This window comes from Nelusetta ayraudi, unplaced genomic scaffold (genome assembly GCF_046127955.1).
Source record: "Nelusetta ayraudi isolate G7.1 ecotype Tasmania unplaced genomic scaffold, CSIRO-AGI_Nayr_v1 ptg000026l, whole genome shotgun sequence".
Classification (NCBI taxonomy): domain Eukaryota; kingdom Metazoa; phylum Chordata; class Actinopteri; order Tetraodontiformes; family Monacanthidae; genus Nelusetta; species Nelusetta ayraudi.
Window position 1 is genome coordinate 6,227,227 of NW_027466076.1, and position 16,503 is coordinate 6,243,729.

A 16,503-nucleotide genomic window follows, 5' to 3' on the forward strand; every position below is an offset into this window, starting at 1 on the left:
GTGTTCTTGTCGGGCGTAATGGAAGCAAATCAAAAAATGAAAACCTGAGACGGAACATTGAATGAAAACCCACCTGCTCCACAAATATGGTCTGATATTTTTGATTCATTGTCTTCTCTTCTGCGTTTTGAATTTATAGCTTCTATGTTATTTATTTTATTTTGCTCTTGCTCTGCATTTGTAATTGCAATTTTATAATAATGAAAAAGTAGTTTTGGAATTAATTTAATAGTAAACAACAATGACAATAATGATAATAATAATGATAATGATAATAATAAATAACTCCATCTTAAGAACCAACCTGGAGCTGCTGCTTTAAAAATCTCCTGCACACTTCGTCCCTGCTCCGTTCCCTCCTCTTCCCCGGCGGAGCCGTCCAACAGACACTAACTTATATAACTGCACACACGGCCTTGCCTTGCAAGATTTCTAATTCTGCAAATGTGCGGCTACATTTATCACTGAGATGAGAAGGAGGTGCGCTCGCAGCTCAGAGCTCACTTCAATATGCGCTGCTACATTTATCACATCCACGCCCGACTGGGTGAAATACCAGGCGCTTCAGGGACGTCCCCGCTTCCACCGACTCAGCCGTTTTTTTTGCAGTGCTGGGATCCAGCAGGGTGTAAAAGCGATAAGGCAGAGTCTCAGTGTCTCCCTCAGAGCCCTGGCTGCATCTTCAACTACACCAGATAAAACTCCACTCATTGACGGGATCAATGTCGGAGGTGGCAGCACAATGCCGCACCAGTACATTGGAACCACGTCCATGGACGTGTGCGCTCCAGTCCAGGTCCTGAAGAACCCTGATGGCAAACTGAGGCCAGAGTGCCGCAGCGTCTCCTTGACGTTGAAGTGTTGAAGTGTTGAAGCGGAGGGAAGAGAAGCTGGTGAGGCTTCTGCTGCTGCGGTGGAGTCGCACCCTCCCCTCACTGACCACCACCACCGCTGGAGAGCAGAACATAGACCATCATCAAGCTAGAAGACATGAACATCAGCCAGTGCAGCAGTGAGAAGACAACACTGCTCCCTCCCACCTCTCCACTCATTCACCACATTATCCACTATTCCACCTTTCATTCTAGAGAGTTTCATCAGGTTTACTGTTGTTGTTAAGGCCAGGACATTATCAAGCGATCATGTACGATGAGGTTCAAGCGAATGCAATGAAAGCAACGCTAGGGTCAGGGTCAGGGTCAGGGTCAGGGTCAGGGTTCTAAATCAGCGGTGCCCAACCTTTTTAGTACCATGGCCCGGTTTAATGTGAGACAATATTTCCACGTTGACGAGGGAAGGGGGCGGGGGGTCATGTTGCTAGCTTGTGGGTTTAATCTGGCGGCAACGTATCAGGTGACCGAGACGAGCGTCAAGAGTCGAGCGTTAGATGGACGTAACGGAGAGAATGCGGTCATTTTTCTCACGGGTCCGCGGGCCGGTGGTTGGGGACCTCTGATCTAAATGTTAAAGCCTTTTCCTGTGGGCTAGTGTGTACCATGTATTGATCTTTCCTGTCACAGTCCTCAGTTCCACTCACCACAGTGTGTTGGAGGAATTATCATAGTAATCACTTTAGTGGATTGTGGGGGCCACAGAGTGCGAGATGCTGAGCTAAAATGCTAAAAAACAATTTTAGCTCAGGGTTGTCCAAGTCGCCATCAATCCTGAAAATATATCCTCACGTACGCCAATGTCCCTTTTTCTCCAATATTCACATTTTCACAAACGACCCGATCAAAAACCTCTTGAATCAGCTTCTGCCTTCGCCTGCAGGGGCACCGCTGTCGCACAGAAGACCTGAACTCCTTCAGTTGAGTTTGAATGGGATCATCGGGGGCGCTGACGCACCTGTCTTGGCTTGAATTGGCTGGGGGAGGCGACGCTGGCGTAACTGTTGTAGCTGCAGCACGAGGTGGGCGGAGTCTGTCCCGGCGTTAACGATGTGCCAGTCTTCCTTTCATGGCCCCTGATTTTATTTCATTTCCTTTATCTCTCCTGGCCACTCAACTGCTGCCATCAAATTAGAGGCGGCGCTAATTAGCTGGGCTGTGGCTGAACGCTGTGATGGGCGGATCGCAGCGTCTCCTCCACTCTGAGCGAGAGAAAAAGAGAGAGAGAGAGAGAGTTTCTCTTTAAACGGCCCAACTAGTGTGGGAGCGTGGATGTTACGAGCCGCTTTGTTAAACAAAGGCCCGTAAAGCACAAAGAGTCGACCCGATTAAATTGCCATTGACTTAATAAGTCATTTATGAGTAGGCCTGACTTTTAGTTAATAAAAGGAAATGAGCCAAAAGTACAATAAAATACAAATGAGCAATAAATGCCTCCAAATCACTGAGATCTAAACCACAGCCAGCCATCGTCTGGAGAACACGGTGCATTTGTCACGTAGAAAGTCATTTCTCATGTGATTTCTGCAAAGTGGAAGCAGACTGTGTGGCTGGAAGGTGACAGAGTCGACCAATCAGAGACAAGCAGACAAATGCAAGCAGGTTGTTGAAGGCATCTTTGCTTTGCTGTCTTTTAAATGCATTTAGCAAAGTAAAATATAACTCTCAGTCATTTCCTATTGTGTTGCTCCGTGCGTGTGTGTGTGTACGCGTGTGTGTGCGTGTCCTCATCTCTCTTCATTAGCTCCATGTGAGCGGGAGAGACAGGTGCACCTTGACGGTGTCAGGCTGATGTCAGGCTGATGTCAGGAGTTGAGCGGCGCAGACGACTGTTAGTGACGGCGTGGACGCTTCACTCACTGCCGGCTCTCCGTCCCAGGCTCCATGTGTTGTTGTTGTTGTTGTTGTTGTTGTTGAGCGTCCAGTCGCTTCTCACATCCTCTCAATCACCTTTTGTGTGCAAGCCAAGGCCTTTTTTGTGGTCCGACTTGAATAATAGAGCAAAGAAATCCAAGTTTGAGGCGGTGAAATATGTGCGGAATATTTCAAGTATTCCAGATTGTATTGTTTGGGCGTAGTTAGTCTGACTGACCAGTAGTGGAGAAATTAGTTGAATTCACAGAGTGGCCATGAAGCATTAAAGGTCCCTCATGATCAGAATCACAAGCTGGAAACTTTCTCACCTCCGCCTCCTCATTCAGGAAACGTCACTTTTGGGAAGCGCGTGCTGGGTGGGTGTGCGCCGGTGCGTGCACGTGTCGTTCACCCAGCGCTCTTCACACTTTCACAGCGCCTGCGTGACTCCGCGTGATTTGGCGCTTTTCGCTCCCTCTCCTTGCTGGATAACTCGGAGCAAGTCGGCCAGAAATAACTCACGGGAGCGACGGAGGTGGAATAACAACATCCAGCAAACTCTTCTAAAAACAAACATCCAGCTCGGCATCGGAGTCCACACCCACTGTTTACTGTTAGGTGTGGAAAACAAACTGAAAGCACAGAGAGAAGGAGAGAAAGAGCCGAGCGCTGGCTGGGCGTCCTGGCCTTCACCTCTGATGATCCATCCATCCATCTATCCATCCATCCATCCATCCATCCATCCATCCATCCATCATCCATCCATCCATCCATCCATCCATCATTCATCCATCCATCCATCCATCCATCCATCCATCCATCCATCATTCATCCATCCATCCACCCATCCATCCATCATCCATCCATCCATCCATCCATCCATCCATCCATCCATCATTCATCCATCCATCCATCCATCCATCCATCATTCATCCATCCATCCATCCATCCATCCATCCATCATCCATCCATCCATCCAGTCTTCTAGGTTTTATCAAACTGCATTTTCTGGGATTCATGGAAAGACGGCCTGATGTCTACCAGACAGAAGGTCAGCTGGAGGTCAAAGAGAAGCACCTCAACATTAACTTTTCATCCTGCTGACACTTTGCTCCATGTTAGAAACACTGTTCCTTGCTTTGCTAACAGGCTGTGTTGCCTCTGACTGCTGGCGTTCTCCTAAAGAGCAGATGGAGTGACGAGACTGGCTGAAGGCAACGCAGCGCAGCGCATCAGCACTCTGATGAGCTAATGAGCTGCGTTAGCGTAGCCGCCAGCCTCCCGGGCCAGATGCTGTGTTTGTGTCCTCCGTCCTCCCCTCCCGTGCACCCGCTGAACTTCAACGGGGCCTCGAAGAAGAGGAAGAGGAAGAGGAAGAGGAAGAGGAAGAGGAGGAGGAAGAGGAAGAGGAGGAGAGCGTCCTCGTCGTCAGATGATGCACAGATGCTGCAAACGGCAAAGATACAGGATACAGGGTTGTCAGTGTAGGATGCTGAGGGCGTCAGGTGTGATTGGTGGTGATTAGACCTGCACACGCAGCAGTGAGTCAACTCAAGTCATTGACTGGACTTACTGTCACACTGCTGCTGCAGAGCGAGGGAGACTGGGCTCATCGTTCACAATGCAGCCAACGTGCACTGCAATTCCTCTCAACTTGTTTTTAAAAAAAAAAAAAAAAAAAAACTTCATCCGTCTCAATGTCATCGTTGTATTTCAACAGGCCTCTGGGTGTCAGTGGTCCCACTGAGGGGGCATCGCTGCTGCTGCCACGTGGGTCAGGAGAGCTGACGCCTGTCCATGGCTTCTGTGTTTCTGCGGTGAGGGAAGCGAGGGATTTGTTACCGCGCGCAGAAAAGAGCTTTGCTGAATTTAAAGCGCAGATGCAAAACAGGAATTACATATTTACATCTAAAAAAAATGGAACGTCCCCGTGGGCCACTACAGCAGCTTGAACCGCCTAATAGCACAGCTATGTCTACGTCACACACATCCCTAATAGCGACAATAACTCAGTGAAATTCTCTCCTTTGCATTTCTGTCGTCCTCGTGAATACGATTTCCTGCTGCTTTTGCTTTTGTTCTCTTTGGAACCTGTGCAGAAATACCAGGCACCTCTTTGAATACTTTATACTTTTCACTCATACAGTTCATTTACCTTCAATTGGTTTATCCGAAGCTCAGGCAGAACTGCTGCTGCTGTGAATCAAGATTGCACTGAAAAACCTGTTTCACCCTGAATTACAATCTAGACTCACATCTGTTACACAACAACAACTGGCATCAATTGTGTGATGCAATGAACACAATAATCATAAAGCCAACAGTCTGTCAGGGACAGAGATCGCATCACTCTTATGTTTTAATGTAAGACAGAGGGAAACTTGTGTTGCTGGCTGCCTCCAACAGTCCTCAGTGGGACTTTGGCCCGAACACACGCAGAGGAGTGATGCAGATGCTCTCCCTCCCTTTCTCTCAGAATGAAGGAGCATGTTTCTCCAGAATATTAAAGGCATCCTTGACGCTGGAGTAACTTGCGTGGAATTAGGGGAGAGTTGCGATCGCAGGACGTTGATGCAACTTTGAAAGAGCGAAGAAGAGGAGGAGGCGGAGGGGGAGGAGCAGGAGGAGGAGGGGGAGGGGCAGGGACGGAGGAACTTTTTGAAGAGCACAGTGAGGAGATGATGAAACAGTGACGACTTGTTGGACATGACCGGAGAAAAGAGGGAGAGGAAAGCAGAACGCAGAGCGAGGCTCCTTCCTGTCATTTATCCACTGCTGCTGCGTGGGTCGCTGCTCCTCTGACAGCTGCTCCCTGTGTGTGTGTGTGTGTGTGTGTGTGTGTGTGCCTACAAGGGGTGCACAATATGAGGTCTGCGGCGGCCGGCTGATTCAACCGCCCCGAACCTCCCGTCACAGTTCCAGGCGGCGAGTGGCAGCACTGCGACGCTGCTGCCGTCTGTGAAATGTCAGCGTGCTTCACACAACTCATCAGTCCATCCAGGGCTGCTGCTGCTGCTGCTGCTGCTGCTGCTGCTGCTGCTGCTGCTGCTGCTGTGCTGACTGGGAGGGCTTGGTTTGCTCCTGGACTCCTCCTGGCTTTGTTCAGTGGAGGCTGATGCCAGTGGCCTTGGTCAGTGTTGATGAGTCCAGAGCCACAGCTGTGTTGAAAGCATGGGCGGGTGGTTTTTTTTTTATATCAAATACTCACTTCTATATGATAATGGCTCCATGCAACATTCACATGGGATTATAAAACTGTTCTTCTAGTTCAGTATCACAACCCTCATGGGACAGTTCCAGTTTGAGTTTGTTCAAGTGTGTGTGTGTGTGTGTGTGTGTGTGTGTGTCCAGCATGACTCTCGTGCACCAGCACTGGCACCAGTTGAGCTGTTGCTGCAGTTCAGTTGGCCAGTTGTCTTGTTGTCATTGCCAGAGCAGACTGACCTTCTCCTGCGGTCGGGAGCTCAGACTGATGGATTCTCTAACGTGACTTTTCCGTCCATATTGAAAAGTTTTCAATTTTTTTTTGTTCACTCAGTCAGTAACAACAGTAAAATCCACTGCTGCTAATTTAAAGCACATATCAGCTCTCGGCTCCTCGTGTTTCTTCTGGGCCTCATTTTTCTGTTCTTGGTTTTCGTTAAAAACGTTTCTAAAAATGCATTTAGGTTTCATAAACGAGGGATTATAAACAAAAAAAAAAACCCAACAACAATCCGTATGCTATTACTTGCCCACTTTGTGTGGTGAGGGTGGAGCAGACAGTGGTGCTCCTGCAGTGTCAGATGTAACATGGACCTTTGTCTCACCGCTGCCTCCGTTCTCCTCTCGTCCGTGTGCTCAGACCAACGACGTGGCGGGGAACGCCTGGAACTGGCTCTACTTCATCCCCCTCATCATCATCGGCTCCTTCTTCATGCTCAACCTGGTGCTGGGCGTCTTGTCGGGGTAAGTCACGCAAACAGATGTCATATCACCTGCTATCCTCTGTGATAGCAGAAGATGCTAATCACTGTGTACAATGGGATGATGGTCGATGGGGACCAAGCGGTTTGAGGCGGAGCTCCGCCCTGCAGCGCGTCGGTGTGGCTGGGAGCAGAGCTCAGCCTCAGTCACCAGGTCACCAGGTCACCAGGTCACCAGGTCGGACGCCTCCTCCTCCTCCTCTCAGTCGGGGACCTTCAGCTTTTTCATATCTGCCCTCTGATCGTCTCTCAGCCCTGGGGGTCATTTATTAAAAAGGGGAAAGAAAAGGCACTGCAAGCTTTAATCATGGTGGCCCTCGCTGCTCTGATGTCTGTGTGTGTCTTTGTGTCTTTGTGGCGCCCGCACCTGCCGACCCACACTGAACACCTCCCAACTGCCTGCTCATTAGTTTAAACCCAGTGTTTATGACGCTGCACCTCATCGCCTGATGCCGCAGACCCACTTTGTTGTCGTTTACACGTTGACTATATGTGTGCATGTCAAATCAATACCGAGTACACTTTATCCATCTGGGAAAACAGCCCACAGAAAACACTTTCCAAACCGCCTCCTTCCTGTACGTCACTGTTCAGTTCTGGCCAATCGGCAGCCTTCGGCCTGCAGCTCAGCCAGTTAGTATAGTTGAGATATCAACTAATATCTCACCGGCCAGTCAGCAGAGCAGCAGAGCGTAATTGGCTCTTCCTTTACTGAGGAAACACCGTCCACTTGTGATTGTGTTTCCTCTCAGCCTGCAGCAGCAGCAGCAGCTTCCTGTTGTTCCCCTCGAGCCAAGCTGATTGGTCCAGTCACATTTCAGCCACTTTGTGGGGATTTGCTAGGGATTTAAATGTGGATTTTCCACTTGCACATTTTGTCTTTGTGGTTTTTGGGGAACTTGGTGGCGCAGGAAGAGCTTTGCTTATTCTCCGCCTGCCAGATGGTGAATTCCCCACTTCCACTTTTTGCCAGTGAGACACCAAATGTTCCAAAGTTGCTAACTGAATGCTAGCTTTCCTCACAATGACTCAAACAAGGTTTGAAAACTTCAAGCACAGCGGCGTGACTTTTCATTTTGCTCCTCTGTGGGTGAGATGACTCTGCAGAATGCAGTTTGACTGCTGGAACACGCAGGTGCCTCGGCTGTCTGCACTTCTAATAAGGTCTCAGTACGTGGGGAGATAACGGCGCCCTCGCCAGCTCGCCACGCGTCATTACTGTGCAAGACGGAAGAAAAAAAGAAAGGCTCCCCTGTGACATAAAAGACTGTTGAGTAACGTCAGCTTTCAAGCGGCTGAGCTGCCGATGTAAAGGAAATGATTTTACACCATTTATACCTTTTAATGCTGTTAGCATTAGCATAGTGAAATTGGATCTTTCAAATTGTCAAGGTTTCTCTGGAATTTTCTCTGGGGAAATGTGTCCAATTACGCTGAACATATAGCTCAGACAGAGGTGAGGCCATGGCTGCCACCTCACACAGCTGCACAGCAGCATTAGTCAGAGTGGAGAGGCTCCGTCCACACCAGCAACCACATCGAGACCCAGTCTCAACTCTCTCACTCTGATATTTTGCCACACTTGGACTGAAGAAACAACGTTTATCACATCACATTTATATATGTTGTATTTAAACTCAGAGAAGCTATTTTCTCAGTTGCGCTGCCTGTTTCCTTCATGCTAAGCTAGGCTAGGCTAAGCTAGGCTAGGCTGAGGAAATGCTAGCTTCTGCATTCAGACTAAAACATGTGGCAATTTTTTTTTTATTTCCAGGAAGTGAAGCTGAATATTTTTTTATCTTGAAGCTTCTGACGATTTTCAAACTGAACTGAAATATTTCAGTGCTAATCGATCCATTACATGAATATGTTGATATTATCAACTTCCCTCCGGGCCTTTTCATGACTTAGTTTGCTCCAATAAAAAAACTACGTACTTCTGCTCGTCCGCCGTTAGTCCCCCTTTATTTTCAAAGACTGACTTTTAATGGCTGTTAAAAAAAAAAAGAAAAAGAAAGACACGTTGCCGTCTTATTTTGCCCTTGGTGTGTCCGTGTTCTCGACAGCGAGTTTGCCAAAGAGAGAGAGCGCGTGGAGAAGAGGCAGGAGTTCCTGAAGCTCCGCAGGCAGCAGCAGATCGAGAGGGAGCTGACCGGCTACCTGGAGTGGATCTGCAAAGCAGGTCAGTCACAGCGTGTGTGTGTGTGTGTGTGTGTGTGTGTGTGTGTGTGTGTGTGTGTGTGCGTGTGCGTGTGTGTGTGTGTGCGCTCATATGCACTTTGTCATGTTGGGATATGTGTTGCATCACAGCAAGAAGGTCGTGGGTTCGATTCTGGGCCTGGGATCTTTCTGTGTGGTAGTTTGCAGGTTCTCCATGTGTCTGCTGGCTTCTCTCTATGTTCTCCATGTGTCTGCTGGCTTCTCTCTATGTTCTCCATGTTCTCCATGTGTCTGCTGGGTTCTCCCTATGTTCTCCATGGGTCTGCTGGGTTCTCTCCATGTTCTCCCTGTGTCTGCTGGCTTCTCTCCTGGTTCTCCATGTGTCTGCTGGGTTCTCTCCTGGTTCTCCATGTGTCTGCTGGCTTCTCTCCTGGTTCTCCATGTTCTCCATGTGTCTGCTGGGTTTTCTCCAGGTTCTCCAGCTTCCTCCCACACTCCAAAAACATGCATGTGAGGTGAATTGAACTCTCTCTCTCTCTCTCTCTCCCTCTCCCTCTCTCTCCCTCCCTCTCTCTCTCTCAGAGGAGGTGCTACTGGAGGAGGAGGATGAGATCGCAGTGGAGAAGTCTCCGATGGATGGTGCCTGGTACAAGAGGAAGCAGAACCTTCCAGGTGAGAGTCGGCCAGAGAATCTGTTCCCTGGTTTCTTTGTGGCCCAGTGGAAAGCAGGCAGCGAGAGCTTCAATTCATCATTTCCCCCTGGTTTAATTGTTCTGCTCGGCACCGGTGCACTGGCATTAATCACTGCAATATGCAGCCACCAGCATAAACTCTCTTATGTGAGAAGGTTCAATGATGCAGTGTTCCTGGTCAGTGGAACGTGGAGGACTTCATGCTTTATAAAGGTTGTGGAGAGAACCTTTCTTGGGATTTGATTTGAAGGATTTTGCTGGAAACTAATAATATAATATAATATAATATGATATAATATAATATAATATAATATAATATAATATAATATAATATATTATAATATATACACCAAAAAGCCGGCTGCCTTTTTGTTGTTGTTTTTTTTCAAACTCAATCAGGGTCGCTTTCATATTGAGTCACAAACCACAGGTGTGTCTGATGTATTGGAATGCAACTTTCAGAAGACATGGAGTGTACATTTGGAGAAGTGGGTTCCTCAACCTGCGTCACAACCGCAGGACAGAGTTTCAGCAGATTGCTTTCACTGCGGCTTTTCAAGCTCCTCCCGGCAGTCTTTTGAAGTCGAGATGCTGGATGGATTTTTTTGAAATTATATTTTGCACCCTCAGAAAGGAAACCCGCCGCTGCCACGACGCAAACAGCTCACGTGACGCTGGCGTTCATGTTGACGTTCATTCCATGGCTGGAGGAGAGAAATTCTGTTGCTGCTATTCATAGTTTCCAATTAGCTGCTGGCTTCTCCTGTCGCTGCTGCTGCTGCTGCTGCTGCTGCTGCATGTATTTCACGCATTAGATCCGCCAAACATTCATCATCTGTTTCTGCTTTTCTGCTTCTTTTGTTTGTCAATTCTTTATTTTTGTCAGTGCTGAAACGAGGGAAACCAAAGAAGGGCAAGAACGACCTGATCAGCGCCGAGGAGGGAGACGATCCCTTCGCTGACATCTCCTCCGTCGGTACGCCTCACCCACCCTCTCTCTCTCCATCTCTCTCGCTCTCTCTCTCGCTCTCTCTCTCCCTCTCTCTCTCCTCTCTCTCTCTCTCCCTCTCTCTCCCTCTCTCCCTCTCTCTCCTTCTCTCCCTCTCTCTCTCCCTCTCACTCTCTCTCTCCCTCTCTCCTCTCTCTCTCTCTCCCTCTCTCCCTCTCTCTCCTTCTCTCCCTCTCTCTCTCCCTCTCTCTCTCTGTCTCTCTCTCCCTCTCTCTCGTCACCTCTGACCTTCACACCCTGCCCTCACAGAGACACAGATAAAATAATACAGTAAGAAAATTGAAGGAAGCAAAATGATTAAAACAAGTGACTTGCTCTCATCCCTTTCTCCATATATAAACAAAGGAGATAACAGTCAATCAGTAGTAATAATAATACTAGTCAATCTAAACTAATCTTTGCTGGAAAGGCCAAGGTGGGACTCTGCCCCTCCCACACCCCACACACCACCCCACGCCCCTCCCCTCGCTCATCTCCCTCCGTCCGCTCCATCGCCCCCTCCAGGGGAGAAAAAGCATAATTAACTTTTCCAATTAGACTGTAAAATTAGAATAGCAGGAGAATCACCTGCAGCACAGTGGATTTTTCCTATTTTATTTTAATATTAATATTAATGGACTTCTCGGTTCTCGCACAAAGACAACAAGTTTCTTCTCTGTGGGCAGAGGACGAGCGTCCAATGATGAAGATTTTCCTGTTTTGTTTTTTCATGCGAGAGATTTCACTCTCCAGCTCACCCCAGTTTAATTCTGCAGTCACGTTGCAGCTCAATTAGGAGAGTTTTTTTTTGGTTTCGCTTTCTTCTCTGAAATCAGCTGGTTTGTTAACATAACAACAATTTAAATCCATTTCAAAAATCAAAAAAAGGAATCAAGTCTGTGCTGTTCCCACTTCAGACAGAAAAGCAACGTTGTCATTCGCAGAAGGTGAAAGACTCTTTTTGTCCTCCATCCATCCCTCTCTCCTCTCCACCCCTCCGCAGCTCCGCCCGGCTCGCCGTTTGGCCGCGCCAGCGTGAAGAGCGGCGGCAAGCTGGACTCCTCCTCCTACTTCCGCCGCAAGGAGAAGCGGCTGCGCTTCTTCATCCGCCGCATGGTGAAGGCGCAGAGCTTCTACTGGATGGTGCTGTGTGTGGTGGGACTCAACACGCTGTGCGTGGCCATCGTGCACTACGACCAGCCGCAGTGGCTCACCACCGCCCTCTGTGAGTGCCTGCGCACGCAAACACACACACACACACACACACACACACACACACACTCCCTGGTGGAGCCTGGCTTGCGCCCCCAGTGGCTGCTCACCAGCTGTGTCTCTCACTGTGAACACAGACACGGCAGAGTTTGTCTTCCTGGGTCTGTTCCTGACCGAGATGACCTTCAAGATGTACGGCCTGGGGCCCAGGAACTACTTCCACTCCTCCTTCAACTGCTTCGACTTCGGGGTGAGTCGCTGCTCCACCCTGAACCTCCAGCTGGACCAGCGTCACTGGAGACCGAGGCTAATGTCCTGCTCCTGCTCCTCCTCCTCCTCCTCCTCAGGTGATCGTTGGCAGTATTTGTGAGGTGATCTGGGACATGATCAAACCAGGGGCGTCCTTTGGAATCAGCGTGCTGAGAGCCTTGAGACTCCTCAGGATATTTAAAGTCACCAAGTGAGTTCTTCTGCAAAGCTGCTGGATTCATGTGTCTCTGTTGATCTTCCTCCTTTAACAAATGAAAAAAGAAGAGAAAAAGGAAATAAAATGAAAAAAAAAAAAGACGGATGCACGAACCCGACCCAACACCTGGTGCATATCAAGGCGGCCGCCACCTCTCTGAGCTGGGCAGATGAGAGACACTGACGGCCATCCTCTCTTCTTCATGAGACTGAGCTGTAATGCTGTGATTCACTCACACTGGCAGCTGCACACCCTGATGCATCCGCTCACTTCCTGCCACCTACCTACACTTTTTGGAATAATAATCATCATTATCATTATTAAGATGATGATGATTATTATGGTGATTTACAATGATTCCGTCCTGTCTCCTCTGGTCCTCAGGTACTGGAACTCTCTGAGGAACCTGGTGGTCTCCCTCCTCAACTCCATGAAGTCCATCATCAGCCTGCTCTTCCTCCTCTTCCTCTTCATCGTGGTCTTTGCTCTGCTGGGCATGCAGCTCTTCGGAGGACAGTGAGTCATTTCTCTCACTCTCTCTCTCTCTCTCTCTCTCTCTCTCTCTCTCTTCCTCCGCTCCCCCTCGTGTTCTCCGACACACACACACACACACTGGCAGGTCTAATCCCCTGTCACACACTGTGTCTGTGTGACCCCCTCCTGGCCCGGCATGGTGACACTGACAGACATGTGGACGCAGCAGGTGGTTCAAGCAGCCCTTTGATTCGACTCTCAGCAGGAGCCTCATGTCACCTAATGATGTGAACACCTCCTGATTCTGAGCCGCTGTGGCAGCCGAGCCTTCCTGTGTCACTTTGACACCGTGGCACAGTGGGTAGTGCTGCTAAGCAGCTAGAAGGTCGTGGGTTCCATTCCCAGGGTCTCCTGGGACCTTTCTGTGTGCTAGTTTGCATCTTCTCCCAGTGTCTGCTGGGTTCTCCCCATGTCCTCCATGTTCTCCGTGTGTCTGCTGGGTTCTCCCCATGTTCTCCATGTTCTCCATGGGTCTGCTGGCTTCTCCCCATGTCCTCCATGTTCTCCGTGTGTCTGCTGGGTTCTCCCCATGTCCTCCATGTTCTCCATGTGTCTGCTGGCTTCTCCCCATGTTCTCCATCTTCTCCATGTGTCTGCTGGGTTCCCTCAATGTTCTCCATGTTCTCCATGTGTCTGTTGGCTTCTCCCCATGTTCTCCATGTGTCTGCTGGGTTCCCTCAATGTTCTCCATGTTCTCCATGTGTCTGTTGGCTTCTCCTCATGTTCTCCTTTTGTCTGCTGGGTTCCCTCAATGTTCTCCATGTTCTCCATGTGTCTGTTGGCTTCTCCCCATGTTCTCCTTTTGTCTGCTGGGTTCCCTCAATGTTCTCCATGTGTCTGCTGGGTTCCCTCAATGTTCTCCATGTGTCTGCTGGGTTCCCTCAATGTTCTCCATGTTCTCCATGTGTCTGCTGGCTTCTCTCCAGGTTCTCCAGCTTCCTCCCACACTCCAGAAACATGCATGTGAGGTGAATTGGAAACTCTAGATTGTCAGTAGGTGTGTGTGTGAGTGTGAATGGTTGTGTGTCTCTAGGTGGTCCTAGTAAAGTGTCCACTGGGTGTCACCCTGCCTTCACCCAGTGGGAGAGGCTCCAGCGGACCCTGCTAGTGCTGGCTGGCTGGCTTCATGTGAGGTTCTGCTGGGAGTGGACCTCCTCCAGCAGGACGTCTTGTTGCCACGGCGCCGGGCTAATTTACCACCGTCGGCGTCGCCATTAGCGGCACATTAGTGTGCGGTGACGGAGACGGAGTGTGAGATGAGTCTGACGTCCACACGGCTGTAAACACTGCCGCCTGCGCCGTGACAACAACAACAACAAGAACAACAACAATAACAGTCGCAGTTGTTTCAGGAGCCGTGGAAAGTTTCGTCCTTTTTGTTGGTGCTGAGAATGACGGCGAAGCCGAAAAAACGCTCTGCGTCTGGCTCTTCCAAGCGCTGCCGTTGTTTGAGGGAAAGAAAGACAGAGAAGATGCAGACTCTGACTCTGACAACACGCCCTGAATGGCTCAGCTGGAACGTTGTGGCGTCTGCAGAGAGATTTCTCTGAGATAATTTTGGAAACTCTCCGAACGCTCGACTTAATCTCCTGGTAAAATTCTAAGTATGAAAAATTAAACAGCTTGGAGCAGACGAGTGTCTCTGTGCAGAGATTCCCAGGACGTCACTGTCAACGCGCCACAAGTTGACGAGCTTAAAGACGACACGCTCAATTTATCCAATAGTCAAATTATATATACATATGTATGTATATATATATATATATATATATATATATATATATATATATATATATATATATAATATATATATATATATATATATATATATATATATACATATATACATTTAATTATTTTTTTTCAGTTTCCTGCTTGATAAAATCCACTTTATTTTTTTAAGGTGCAGCTTCTCTCTCTCTCTCTCTCTCTCTCTCTCTCTCTCTCTCTCTCTCTCCCTCTCTCTCTCCCTCTCTCTCTTTCTCTCTCCCTCTCTCTCTCTCTCTCTCTCTCTCTCCCTCTCTCTCTCTCTCTCTCTCTCTCCCTCTGTCTCTCTCTCTCTTTCTCTCCCTCTGTCTCTCTCTGTCTCTCTTACAGTCTCCGATACAAAGTCCCAAAGTGAGGCTATAAAAGGGATTTTGAGCAGCGCCAACAAGTCAATTTGCATCCTGAGCTGCTGTAGCTCCTCTGAAAATTTACAAAGTTTCAGCGTCTAATTGTCTGCTGCGTTGAGGAGCTTATTGTCAACACCTTGATAATATTTATCATTATTGGTTTTGAGCAATACGACTCGTTCACGTGTCTGTGTGAACCTTGGCTCCAGTCCACTCTCAAAGGTCAGTGTGATGTGATGTCTGTATGGTTTTGTGGTTCATTCAGAACCATCCCATGTGGTTTGTTGTGTTGGTTTATTTGTATTTTATTGGTTTCATTGCTTTGATTTACTAAATGGAAGTTGACCCTGCCACTGAGAAGATGAAGCAATTTCAACGCTGTTCATCTAGACCATAAATCTAAAATAATAACACGCCTGTCTATGGCCTGCATGGTTTCTTGAGTCTCCCCCTGCTGGCTTGCAGAGAGAATGCACCTCTCAGACGGGATTGTGGCTAATTTCTTCCAGTATGAACAGTTGACAGACATTCTAGTCCAGTGGAGTCAGTACTGTGGCTGACTGCAGCTTCACTGCACTCATTAGGCTGCCTCCTTGTTTACCGCTGCTGTCGGACAATAAGGAAACAGTGTCAGGATGTGGTTTCTCCTGCTGCAGCTGCTGCTGTCTTTAGCACGTCCCCCGTGCACGTCCCAGTCAGAATGCAAAACCGCCGCTGCCAAAGGGATGGATGCAGGGAGGTGGTGCTGGTGGTGGTGGGTGGAGGTGTGGTGGGGTCAGGACACAGGCTTGTTGGGAGTTTGGCCTCGCACCGCTCTGTTTTATTCCAAATTGATTTAATGAAGTCCCTGTGGACGTCAGCCGAGGAAGACAACAAGCAGCGCTGCAAACTGCTGCTACTGCTGCTGCTGCTGCTGCTGCTGCTGCTGCTGCTGCTGCTACTGCTGCTGCTACTGCGGCTACTGCTTCTGCTGCTGCTGCTACTGCTGCTGTTGCTGCTGCTACTGCTGCTGCTGCTGCTACTGCGGCTACTGCTGCTGTTGCTGCTGCTACTGCTGCTGCTGCTGCTGCTGCTACTGCGGCTGCTGCTGCTGCTACTGCGGCTACTGCTGCTGCTGCTGCTGCTACTGCTGCTGCAAACCCTCTCATCACTGCAAGCTGCTGCTGCTGTTACTGCTGCTGCTGCTGCCAATCCCCCTCATCACTCTTCACTCACAAAACGATCTGATTCAAATCTCGATTCGCAAGCTACGATCCGATTCAGGGACGATTCATAAAAATCGTCTGTATGTTTCTATGTCTTGCTCTTGCTGTCGAATTCTGGTCCGACTCCATACCAATTTACCGAGGTGACCAGCGGGACCCCGCAAACAGCTCCGCGGTGCGAGTCCAGAGTCGCAGGCTCGCAGCTGCCGAACCGATCCGCTCCGCGAACCCGTTTCCTGACGAAACACCTGCGGCTTATAGTCCAGTGCGGCTTGTATATGTACACATTTGTTTCCTCCTCTAAATTTAGCTGCTGCGACTTATATTCAGGTGCGCTTTATAATCCGGAAATTACGGTACTTTACCGATCTTTACCGATCCAGGGCTCCATCAACCGATGCACTCGGATCTTATACGTCACAG

At 48.9% G+C, this 16,503-nt stretch overlaps 1 protein-coding gene across 6 annotated transcripts in view; it reads left to right on the top strand.

The window, feature by feature from the left end:
* Positions 1-16,503, top strand: part of cacna1bb (calcium channel, voltage-dependent, N type, alpha 1B subunit, b) — a 130,313-nt gene that overhangs the window by 62,947 nt on the left and 50,863 nt on the right. For all 6 annotated transcript variants that reach the window (XR_012927068.1, XM_076029300.1, XM_076029299.1 and 3 more), the window contains exons 9-16: positions 6,589-6,692; positions 8,776-8,891; positions 9,452-9,541; positions 10,448-10,537; positions 11,553-11,774; positions 11,899-12,011; positions 12,109-12,221; positions 12,612-12,743. Coding sequence is in view for 5 of the 6 variants with exons in the window: in XM_076029300.1 (XP_075885415.1) it covers positions 6,589-6,692; positions 8,776-8,891; positions 9,452-9,541; positions 10,448-10,537; positions 11,553-11,774; positions 11,899-12,011; positions 12,109-12,221; positions 12,612-12,743 (980 nt within the window). In the remaining variant the exon portion in view is untranslated. The remainder of the gene's footprint in view (positions 1-6,588; positions 6,693-8,775; positions 8,892-9,451; positions 9,542-10,447; positions 10,538-11,552; positions 11,775-11,898; positions 12,012-12,108; positions 12,222-12,611; positions 12,744-16,503) is intronic.